Genomic DNA, 12574 nt, shown 5'->3' on the forward strand with positions numbered 1-12574 from the left:
ACTACACTACCTCTAGGAGAGCACCTTGGGATTGGTAGAGACCGCCCCTGTCCACTAGTAAGGGATTACCTGGACTCTTTGCACGGTGTACCTCATTTTGGTATACCATATAAAGAGCCAGCTTCCTACACTGCTATATTCCTCATAAATGCCTCAATTTGTCATTCATTTGCAGGTCCCAGTTTGCCTTCCAATGCAGATGAGAAGCAGGAGAGAGAGGAACAACCAAAGGCGGAGATTCTCGCAGACCGTGACTTCAAAGAAGTAGTTGTAGACTTAAAGAACGGAAATCATGTTCCCAGAACAAGAAATCTCTCTCCACAGCTTCAGGTAATAATCATGATTGGTTTTATTTTTATTAATGTACAAGAAGTGAAAGGGTATTGTATTTCATGGACAGTAGTCTTTGTTGGCAAACGGTTTTCATTTAAAGGCTTACTTTGCTTATGACTAGCTAATGAGCAGTAGGGGAGTCCGAATTTAATTTTGATGTTTAAAGTGGCTTTAAACATCTGTTTTTATTGTTATACAGATTTTTCAGTTTGTCATCAAAACAGCACGCATCTACCAGATACTTTTTGTCTGTGGATTGTTCTTCTTTAAACATTTCCCAGTTGTGGAGTTAAGAATCTGAATCTTTTTTTCTAGCAGTACCAATTGGCTTTTAAGCAATACCATATGCACCATATGGTTGATCTTATGAATCGTAGCTGTAGTTCAGATGCTTTTTTCTGTGCCAATAAGGCTTTTGAGATGGCGGAATATGTTGTTTATTCATACAGGTTCTTCTAAATAATTATATATTTGTTTGTTTCTCATCTATGAGCAAACTAGTCATTGACTTTTTTTCATAATTCAGTGACCCGTTTTCTGCTTGTTTTTTTGCCCTCTTTTGCTTTTTCTGCTAGTTTTTCTGCCTTCCGTTTTGCTTTTTCTGCACATTTTCTGCCTTTTTCTGCTTGGGTCTTTTCTCTTCCCGACATTTCCCTGCCTTCTGCAACCGAGAACCCTGCCCTTCCCTCAGGACCTACTGAATGAAGGCCGCAGCGCAGCCGTGTCAAAGGCAACGCCATCTGCACTCGTTTGCGCCTGGACCGCGCCCATCATCCGGACCAGTGGCCTTCACGCCACCCACCCTTACACTGCCAAGGAGCTCTTAGGTCTGGTCCCCTGACACCGAGACAGCTTCTGATGCACTTCTCTTGTAAGGAATTTTCATGTACTGTCATAAGCACTTGAATAGTCCCGCCCACGTACTGGGACCCCAGAGCATATATCTTCTTAATTGGATATTTTTCACCTTTCTTCAGATATGTTTCATTATATCTGAGGTCACTGCATTTAAAATCTAAAAGTCACTCCTAAGGCAAGCCTTTCAATCCTGAAGGCAGGTTGCTTGGGTACAAGTGTGAGTGTGCCCCTGCATGAGCAGTGCCCCTTTACACACCCTGGAGTCAATTCTCCAGGCTTTGTAAGTGCGTTCAGCCATTTAATATATATTTTGTGGACATAAAGTAAAACATGAGATGTCTGTCTATATATTGGCTGCACTGAAACCAGTCATGTTTGGTATCAAACCATGTTGGAATCCACCCCAACCCAGATTCTAGTGTTGGATGTAGGATCCCATGTACTGGGGGCTCCCCTAGCGTTCCCCCTTGTATTCCCGGCATCAGCCTTTAAGGGTCTAACAGCAAGCTAGTGCTGCTGCCAACCAGAGGCACGATTCTGTCCTCCTGCTGCTGGGAAGGTAGAACAATAGGTTTCCTGCCTCACGGAGGTATGACCATCTTCCAGGCAGGACTTAGTGTATTGGGCTGTGGTGGGGACGCTTGCCAGCGCCACCAGACTGCTTTGAATGGCACATCTGATAGAGACTACTAGCCGCAGATTCCTTAACGTAGAATTATCCCCAGGCATGAGACTGGATCCGGAAAACTTTTCTGCCACAGCACTCCTGCGCGCCAGGGGGGATGGCACCATGTGATCCGCCCTGACGTCCGCGTTCGTGACGTCAGCGAGGATACACAAGTCCCACCCCGGCGCACCTACGTCAGTTTTTTTCTCTTTCCGCGCGCAACGCGGATCTGGATTGTATCCTGGCCTGTTTTCAGGCCTTCTCCTTTTCACGCTTTTGTGTTACGTGGAACAGTGTGCAAATGCCTTCAGGCTTCAAGACGTGTACCTCCTGTGCACTCACCCGATTTGCATTTGGTGCCTGGGTGAGTACCACGAGTTGTGACGCCTGCCAGCACCTTAAGCCTAAATCACGGTGAGAGCACCAGATGAAGTTGCTGTTGGTGCACTCGGCTAGGTCGTTGTCATCCCTGCGTCCGTCCCCTACCTCAGAGGCAAGGAGCCGCTGGTTTCATCTGCGGAATCGCCTTTTGCAGCGGCTCTTTGGGCGTGGCTCACCGGCTGGTAGGTCCTTCAGTTTGTCTCTGAGGCTCCGTCTTCCTTCCGCGGTGGACGCTGGCTCCCCCAGAGACAGGCGCCCCGCCTGTCCCCTTCCTACCCGCCGTTTCCCGGCGGGAGGTGACTAAAGCCCAAATGACAGCCTACACTCCAGCGCTTCAGGCTTCTTTGGCCCTTACTCCACCCCCCTGAGATGTCTGCGGATCCCTTGCCTTGCACGGGGACTTCCGTGGAGTCACCCCAAAGGTTTTGGCTTCAAGTCGTAAGAGGGTGGCGTTGCCGAGATGTAGTACTTAAGGGCTCCCCTCTTCGATGCCTAGTGTCCCTGCCTCACTTCAAATACCTAAGGGGCTCTCTGTGGTGTCACAGGTGATCACCGGGAGTCCAGGCTTGTGCCAGAGTACCCCTCGGTCCTCTGAGCAGACGGCTGCTTCACCAGAGGTCGAGCCAGCGCCGGGAGCCGTCCTCCCCGGCTCTGGTGGAGTTGCCGGTGGAGACCGGGACCTTGGGCACCTTCCAGAGTCCCTCTCAGTCCTTGATGCGGACTGGTGCCGCGTCTCAGGTCAAACCAGCACCTTTTTGGCACCACGCCTTTCACCTTTTCAGCATCGGCCTCATCCCATTCTCCTGGAGAGTAATTGGTGGCACAAGTCGGCCCGTCGCCACGTAGACCTATTCCGGCGCTGGTCGATGCCGATCAGGTGCCAATGGCGGACTCCACAGAGCTGCACCGGTGTCGGGTTCTGGATTCATCTCCTGAGGTACCTTCTTCTCCAGAGGCCTGTCAACTGTGGATGTGTTTCTCCCCGGAGACAGGGCACCGTGTTGTTGCCTTTGTGAGAAGTTGGCCTGATATATGATGCTCACTAGTTCTAGTGATCACCTTGTATCAGTCCAAACAACCCTTATGGTGATTGGTTGTAAAGTCAACCTAATAGACCAGCTATCCTAATGGTAGCATGGACAAAGCAGTCTTTAGGCTAAACTCTTTTGGTATGTGAAGCCAGCTGTTTTACCACATATAACCCCTTGAATACCAACCACACAGGTTGTTATGAAAATAAACAAGTATTTATTAACTAACATACATACACCTCTGAACTCTTTGAGGTCAGAGGGCTACGCACATGACAAACTCTTAGGAAAAATACGTTTAAGTTGCACGATTTACAATGGTGCCCTAGGGGCACGACAAACCATATACTAAGTAAGTGGAATGTGATAGTCAATAATAGGAATAGAGCTGTCCAGAGGCTGTAGGATCGCTGGGACCATGCTATACTAACTTGAAGTAAGTACTAGGAGGCCCACGGAACGCGTGTGTAGAGTGTGAACTCACATGCGAGATGCGTACAAACGTCTATGGACAGTACAGTTTTAAGCAAAAAGGTGAGTACGGACGTCCCTGACTAGATAGGACAAAAACGACTGTGGAACTGGACACTAGGAGAGTCAAGCTACCCTTGAGCACCGAAATGCTCGTTTTACCTCACCCACAGGCTGCGGGTGCATAGGTGCCAAGTCGTGTCGGGTTCCGGCGTTGAAGTCTATGGAGCCTGGAAGAAAAGGTGCTGCAGGCGGTCAGGAGGAAGATGTCCGGTGTGATCCAAGGGTGGATTAGTGAAGAGAAGAACCTGAAAGCAGAGGGGACAATGTTCAAAGTCACTAGCCAGTGACTGGAGTGGAACCAGATGTCGTCGTCGCGATCAGGTGAGGGTGGACGCTTGTCTCAGCAGCCACGTGGACCAGGTGGTGTCTTCGGTGACCAGGATGGAGGCACGAGCTGTCCCACGCAGGCTCTCGCTGTCGGCGGTGTCGGCTTCGGCTTCGGAGTCAACAGGCTTTGGCAAAGGCAACCCACGCGGTGAGTGGAAACGGCGTCTGGAGTGGACCAGGAGGGTCCGGGGTACTCCTCTTTTGGAAGGGAGCAAGGGCCAGTCTGGAGCAACCGGACCAGCAGTGAAGTTGTCTGAGTTCGTCGTCTAGGAGGTCACTGGCCAGCCGGCAAGTGACCAGACAACGCGTCGAGCAGCAAACAGGCAGAAGGGCCTCACGTAGATCTTGTGGATGCTGGAGGGCTGGTCTTCGGTGCAGGAGCTGCTCAGGTCTGGGCTTCTCAGTCCCCAAAGCACTTGGACAAGGATGCCTCTGAGGTCGTGCTGGAGCGAAGTGCTGCTTCTTTCAAGATGACCGGTCCCACGTGTCTCGTCGCACCCAGGTAGAGGTCGGAGAGGTCTGGGAATCTGAGGTCTCGTCGGGCTCTGAAGTCTGGATCCTTGCAGGAAGATGACAAAGGGAAGCCGCTGGACGCTGATGGTGCCTGCTTGTGCAGGGTGGACACTCCTTGCCCACAAGGGAGATTTTTTCAGTCTTCTGTGGAGCAGAACGTCGAAGTCCAGAGTTTCTTCTTGTAAAGTTGTTCAGGATCATCTAATTTGGAATGGGACCAGCTCCTACCTTTATCCGGCTAAAGGGGGCTGCACTACGACTAGGTCCCTCCTCTGGGTGGGACCAGGAAGGGGGGTTGTTACACCCCCTATCCTTTGTCCGGTCTTGCGCCAGCTCTGGGACTGGAGTGCCCCAGGAACTGGTTTAGACCGGTGTATGCACAGGGACACCTTGTGTGCCCCAGGCATGTCTCATTCCTTTCAGCCCTGTCCTACCTAGTACACAAAATCCTGTCTGGGGTGGTGCTAGCACCTCCCAAGGCAGGAAACCACTTGTCCAAGCCTCCCTCGCTGGAAGGACTCCCAGCAGCAGGAGGTCAGACTTGTGTCCGTGGTGGCAGCATCCATTTTGTGATGCTGAGGCTCGAGTTAACTTTAACCGGGGTTCCCAGTTACATACATGTCGTGTCCCTCTAGAAGGGTGGAATGCTACCCCCGTCGCCAGAATTGGCGAGTGGGTAGTATTCCAATTCGTATGACACCTTACTCTACATGTTTTGATAATGCTATGCCAAAGTTGGCAATAACCGTGAGGATTATAATGCACTTAAGAGTATATGGTATAGCGTTATCATGGAAACAGCTAAATGACTTGGTTCCGAAAGCTGCAGATGGGCTCAGCTCATGCTAGAGCACCATCTCACATGATTCCAAGCACTCTGCCTTCAGGATTGATAAAGCCTGCCATAGGAGTGACTGATAGGAGGATATGTGTCCATTTTAGGGTTAGATATAGGAATACTATATCTAAAGCAATTGATTGATCAGCCAGTTGTGTCAGATTTGGATGGCCAGCCAGGGGTGGCATAATACATTCTGCAGCCCCTGGTAGGCCCTGGGTGCACCTATGCCCTGGGTACCTAAGGTACACTGTACAGGGACTGATAAGGTGACTCAGTATCCAATTAGATATGCACCTAAGGTACATGTCAGTCAAGTCAAGTCAGAAAATTTATATAGCGCGCTACATACCCAGAGGGTCTCAAGGCGCTTGAAGAGGGGTGGGGAAGTGCTGGTCAAATATCCACGTTTTAAGTTGCTTTCTGAATGCTAGGTGGTTCTGAGTAAGGCGAAGGTGAGTGGGAAGTGAGTTCCAGGTTTTAGCTGCCAGGTAGGAAAAGGATCTACCTCCCATGGTGGTTTTGTTGATGCGAGGTACAGTGGCCAGGGCTTGGTTGGATGATCGTAGCTGGCGTGAGGGGGTGTAGAAGGACAGTCGTGTGTTGAGGCATTCTGGTCCGATTTCGTAGAGTGCTTTGTGTGCGTGGGTTAGGAGCCGGAAAGTGATCCTCTTATTGACGGGGAGCCAGTGGAGGTTTTTCAGGTGACCAGAGATGTTCTTTGCGCGGGATGTCTAATATGAGCCTGGCTGAAGCGTTCTGGATTCGTTGTAGTTTTTTCTGGAGTTTTGCGGTAGTACCGGCGTGGAGGGTGTTTCCGTAGTCCAGTCGGCTCGTGACCAGAGCGTGGGTGACCGTTTTCCTAGTTTCGGTGGGGATCCAACGAAATGTTTTTTTGAGCATGCGAAGAATGTTGAAGCAGGATGAAGAGATGGCGTTGACTTGTCTATTCATTGAAAGTGAGGAATCCAGGATGACGCCCAGGTTCCGTGCGTGGTCCGTCGGGATGGGTGCTTTTCGAAGGGCTTCTGGCCACCAAGAGTCGTCCCAGGCAGAGGGGGAGGTGCCTAAGATAAGGACTTCTGTTTTATCTGAGTTCAGTTTCAGACGGCTGTGTTTCATCCATTCGGCTACTTCTTTCATTCCTTTGTGTAGGTTATTTTTGGCGGTGCTAGGGTCATTGGTGAGTGAAAGGATCAGTTGAGTGTCATCCGCGTAGGAGATGATGTTGAGGTTGTGTTGGCGTGCGATGGCCGCGAGGGGGCTCATGTATACGTTGAAGAGGGTGGGACTGAGTGAGGATCCTTGGGGTACGCCGCAGATGACTTCAGTGGCCTCTGAGATGAATGGTGGGAGGCGGACTCTCTGGGTTCTTCCGGTGAGGAACGAGGTGATCCATTCCAATGCTTTTTCTTGTATTCCGATGTTTTTGAGGCGCTGTAGAAGGGTGCTATGGCAGACTGTGTCGAAGGCTGCGGAGAGGTCGAGGAGGATGAGGGCGACTGTGTCTCCATTGTCCAGGAGAGTTCGAATGTCGTCTGTTGCTGCGATGAGGGCGGTTTCAGTGCTGTGTTTGGCTCGGAAGCCGGATTGTGAGGAGTCGAGGGATTTGTTTGTTTCAAGGAAGGCGGCGAGCTCGTTGTTGACCGCTTTCTCGATGACTTTGGCCGGGAATGGAAGGAGCGAGATGGGGCGGTAGTTTTTGAGTTCGGTGGGGTCAGCTGTGGGTTTCTTCAGGAGGGCGCTGAGTTCGGCATGTTTCCAGCTTTCCGGGAAGGTGGCGGAGTTGAAGGAGCAGTTGATGGCATCTCGGAGGTGTGGTGCTATGATGGAGTCTGCTTTGTTGAAGATGTGGTGAGGGCATGGGTCAGTTGGGGATCCTGAGTGGATGGAGTTCATCAGGCGGATGGTGTCCTCAGTGGAGATTGGGTTCCAGTCGTTGAGGGTGTTCAAGGGAGGTGGGGGTCCTGCAAGGGGTTGGGTGGGTTGGTCTTCGGGTTGGTTGTCGAAGCTGTTGTGGATGTCTGCGATTTTGTTGTGGAAAAATGAGGCTAGGGAGTCGCAGAGGGCTTGGGAGGGGGTGATGTCGTTGGAGTTGGCCGTGGGATTGGTAAATTCCTTGACGATATTGAATAGTTCTTTGCTGTTGTGGGCGTTGTTATCTAGTCGGTCCTTGAAAGCGGCTTTCTTGGCTTTTACAGAGAGAGTAGTGGGCCTGGGGTCTTGAATAGCAGGGCCCCAAGTCAACTAAGTCGAAAAACCAGCAAAACACCAGGCAAAAAGTTGGGGGCAACCATAGTCTGATATCCACCTTCCTACAGCCTTTTCACCAGCATCTTTCAGGGAAGGCTCTTCGCCATCCCCACGGCCTAAATCCTCGAACCCTTCTCTCTGTGGCTTGCGGCTGGCTTCTCCAACGACCTCTCCGGCCTCCCCTGGGGCCCCTCAGGCTCCCCATTCCTCTGTGGATCCTCCTCTATTCTGGGGCTTGCTGCTCCCCCCTGGACTTGGGGATGGGCGGCTCATTCTACAACCGTCACCCACGGAGGAGTTACTTTCCTCTCCGCGGCGTCATACTGAGGCCAGTGTTGCGTTTGTTCAGGCTTTTCCACGGCTGCTGGTATTCTGAGGACAGGTGAACCTGTCACTCCATTTCTCACAGACACCCTATTGGAGATTCTCCACCAGGGCTCTGGTGGACGGGATAGTTCCTTCCTTTTCAAGCCTCGCTCCATCATTCTCCTATGGGGGCTTGGGGGCGCCCTGCCACAGCAAATCCGGTTCCTCAGGCACTGCTGCATTGCCATCGTCCTGCTCCTCACGACCCAATCTGTCTTTCTTTCCACCCTTCTACTCAAGGCGCTCTACCGCAAAATGCCTATCCGTGTTTGCCTGTGGTATTGTTTCCTCCGTCTTGGGAGGCCCAGTGGTTAGATTCATGGGGAAGTAATGTCTTCGCTTCTTCCAGTGCTTCCTTGCGATCACTTAACACTTTGTGTGTTCACCAGGGCTACTTCCAGCCTGTGCAATTCTGTAGAGTCCCTTCTTTCTCATGAGGGTGCCGATGCTGATCTGCAGAGCCATGTGTTGGATGGTAGAGAGTTGGCCGCGTTTATCTTCGTGCGGCTTTGGATGTTGTTGATGTTCTTGGCCATGCTATGGCCACTTATGTAGCTCTCCGTCGCCATGCTTGGCTACGCGATGCTGTCTTTCCTGAAAATAGTAAAGAGCGTCTGGTCGACCTCCCTTTTGACGGGGTCCTTCTGTTTAATACTCATGCAGACTCTGCCATTCAGCGTCCTCTTGCGGGGCTGCGTAGTCCTCCTCAGTAGGTTGTTTTACTGACCCTCTGAGTCTTGGTGGGAGGCGTTATTCCACTTGCTTCTACTTTTGGGTTTTGGAGTGGTGGCTACACTTTCTGCCCTTGGGGTCCTTGGTTAGCCCCTCTCTTCAGTTGGCTGCTGGTTCACCCCCCCTTTTTTGGTGACTAGGTGTTTTTGGCTGATTACTATGCGTTCTGTGGTTTCTGCCGCAGGTCTTTGGTTTTGTCCTCTGATGCAGGATTGTTTTTTCCATAAGAGTGGTCCCCATGCTTTCTTGGGATGTGTTCTACCCTATGTGGGGTACATGTAGTTGTTGTATAGCCCTGTCTTAAATTTGGAGGGTGTGGGCCCCCCTTGCGGGTTCCTCGCCCATCCTGGTGTTGCTACCTTACGATGGTGCGGTTTTTGATCCTTACTGGGGCTTGACCATCTGTGGTATTTTTTGCCCTTCGCCTGCCGTTTGCTCTGGTCCTCTATCTGATGTTTCTTAGGGCATATTTTCCTCTGTGACGGCATGGTCTGTCCTCCTTGTTTCTCCTCTTATCTTATAGCTGATCGCACTTCTTAGTGGATTGGTTCTGTCTGGAGCAGTCCCCTTTGTAAATTGATACTTGTATAGCGCACTACTCACCCGCAAGGGTCTTAAGGCGCTTGTACGAATACCGCTGTGGAACCCATCCTGGCTTTCCCAGTGAGGCGTCCACTCCTGGGCACCCCCAAGGTGGCGGCCAGGCATCCTTAGCGTTGTGGGGGCCGTTGGGGAGATTTAGCAAGCTATTGCATAGAGTTGCAGAGTGGGACTCCATGATTGGAATAGGCACTGAGGCGAGAATTATCAGGTCCGTGGAAATTTGAGCCCAAGACACGCTGAGGCGGGGAATTGAACCCTGGTCCCGGGCTAGACCTCTGCATCAGGGTCTGCCGCTCCAATCATTGAGCCACACTTCTCCTTTGGGGTTGTTCTGAACGTTTTCCTAGCCTTAGCCTTGCTCTGAGCCCGACGTGGTCTGGGCGTTTAGTTGTTGGCGCTTGTCAGCGGCTGCCCCACCAGCTCTTGTGTTCTGTGGCCGGAGTCCTTGGCGTGGGCCCTGGCGCTCCTGCTTCTCTTCCAGGGGATCCTCCTCAATAGTCATAAGCACTGAATATTCCCGCCTATGTGCGAGACCCCGGAAACAATATAAAAATGTATACGTAAAAACACATATATCTAGCTCCACATATATGTACGTACATATATTATTTTTCTCATACCAATGCTGCCCCAAAAAGAGGCTAACACAATGTAAAACCTAGTACATGTACTGCAATTATAAAGGAAACAAAGAACACATTAAATCAAATATCCTTTGAATTTTGTGTTTTAATGAGTAAAACCACTCATAACTCCTAAAAATTGCTCATAAAAAGACATTGTTAGCCTCAGGCTGCATTGAAAAGCAATAACATAGAAAATGAAAGCATTTTCAACAAAAACTGGCACTGTGCCTTTAAGGCAGCCCTGACCCCAGGCTTCCCATCATGCCTCAGGGGTGACAGTTAGGTCAGTTGTTCTTTCCGGCTCCTTATGGCAGGACCCTGGTTACCAGCTCCCGCCTTTTTTTGACTTTCTGTCAGAATTACTTGGTGTTATCTTCAATTTTTACCCTAGAAAGATAGTTCTACCTTTTTTGGGCTCAAAAAAGGTAAATTTTTTGTCAAAATGCCTAAGGCTCTTTTTGACACCTGCCCTGCCTGTGGGCATAAGGCTTGGTCAGATACACATCCAGTGTGTATTCGCTGTCTACCTGACTCTAATGAGGTAGCATCTTGTGTCCACTGCCAGTCCTTGTCATCCAGAACTATCAAGGACAGAGAAAGCAGGATTTATGGACTTTCTGAGAGAGGTAGGTCTCCAAAGAGACTTAAGAAGCGGTCAACGTCGAAAAAAGTCCCTACCTGCTCTCCTTCGGCGTCTGGATCGGCGTCGAAGTCTCCAACGACGAAGGTGAAGGCTTCAGCATCGAGAGTCAAGAAAACTCCGCTGTCGTCACCCGGGCGACGTGCAGCGTCGAGAGAGAGGTCACCGTTGAAGCAGGGCGGCTCAACGTCGAGACCTCCGTCGCCTAGTCATCGGCGCTCCGCATCGAGGCAGCCTCCGTCGGCGTCTGGCGATCGACGCTCGACGTCAAGGCACCCTCCGCCGTCACCAGGTCATGGGCGATAGACGTAGAGACACCTTCCGTCGTCGCCAGGTCATCGGCGATCGACGTCGAAGAAGTGATCGACGTCGAAGAAGTGATCGACGTCGAACAAACTGCAGTCGTCGCCAGGACATCGGCGATTGGCGTCGAAGAAGCGATCGACCTCGAAGCATCCTCCATCGTCGCCAGGTCATCGGCGAACGACGTCGAGGAATTCTCAGTCGGCGGCCCATCGGCACTCGACGTCGAGGCATTCATAGTCGTCTAAGGACCTTGGTAGTTTGACGTCGAAGCTTCTTCCGTCGGCGTCACACCATCGACGCTCTTCGTCGAGGCATTCACAATCGTCGGCAGGACCTAGACACTGGCCGTCGAGAGATGAACAAAGTTTGACGTTGGAAAAGCCTTTATGGACTTCACCTCCTCGGAAGTCGACGTCGAGGCATGGGACTCCAGTGGTTCAGCCTCAACCAGTGGCGCAGCAGTCTCTGAGGTCTTCTGGATCCGCTTCAGCTGTGGAGGATGACCAGGGCTCGCAAGTGAGTGACGGTCATGCTGCCAAGCGGAAGAGTTCCCCCGAGCAGAGGGACTCTCGCAGTCGCTCCAGGTCTGCGGCTGGCTCAGGTTCGGACTCTGGCCCGGATGTAATTATTTATAAGTCGGGCAGCGAGGACTCCAGGCATTCGCAAAGGGATGCAACGCCTCCATCACACTCAAGTGAAAGATTCCGCTCCAAAGTCGCCTACTGTCAGGCTTTCACCGAGATGGTACAGGCCACTTCATCACTGGGCTAAGGACGAGGAAGCAGGGTATTGGATGCAGCAACCGCTCTCTAGGCCTAGAGAATGGTCGCGCTCGACGGTGAGACAAAGAGAAAGATCACGCTCTCCAGTTCGCTAGAGAGAAAGGTCACGCTCTCAGTTCACCAGAGGGAAAGATCACGCTCCCCAGTTCGCCAGAGGGAAAGATCACGCTCCCCAGTTCGCCAGAGGGAAAGATCACGCTCCCCAGTTCGCCAGAGGGAAAGATCACGCTCCCCAGTTCGCCAGAGGGAAAGATCACGCTCCCCAGTTCGCCAGAGGGAAAGATCACGCTCCCCAGTTCTCCAGAGGGAAAGATCACGCTCCCCAGTTCTCCAGAGGGAAAGATCACGCTCCCCAGTTCGCCAGAGGGAAAGATCACGCTCCAGGGTGCGAACCAGCAGGCATAGATCACGATCAAGGAGCACAAGGAGAGAGCGAAGAACTCCTTCTACTTCTTCTTCATCGGCCTGCTCTCACAAAGACTACTCTCCTACCCTAACACTCCTCTATCGGGGGTATCTCCGATTGATGATATCTTCACTTTTCAAGACATACTTGGTAGGGGAGCTCTTAAGCTGGGGGTTACCTTAAAAGCTCCGCAGGTCAAAACCTCAGTAATTTTTGAAACACTACAGCATAGGTCTGCACCCAAACCTCTTCTGCCTTTGGTGCCAGGGATTATAGAGCGAGTTATGGATGTCCTCTTAACCCCAGCGATGGTCAAGGCGGCTCCGGCAAGGATCATTAAGGTACAAATCTCCAGGGGACGACCCGGTATTCCTCAGA

The 12574-nt window shown here is 51.5% G+C and overlaps 1 protein-coding gene across 1 annotated transcript in view; it reads left to right on the forward strand.

Moving 5' to 3' along the window:
- PCNT (pericentrin) overlaps positions 1–12574 on the forward strand; it is a 1129672-nt gene that overhangs the window by 817592 nt on the left and 299506 nt on the right. Inside the window, exon 34 of the mRNA XM_086956243.1 lies at positions 176–330. Within this exon, the coding sequence (XP_086812369.1) occupies positions 176–330 (155 nt within the window). The remainder of the gene's footprint in view (positions 1–175; positions 331–12574) is intronic.

The sequence above is a fragment of the Lissotriton vulgaris genome, chromosome 2_1 (genome assembly GCF_964263255.1).
Source record: "Lissotriton vulgaris chromosome 2_1, aLisVul1.2, whole genome shotgun sequence".
NCBI lineage: Eukaryota > Metazoa > Chordata > Amphibia > Caudata > Salamandridae > Lissotriton > Lissotriton vulgaris.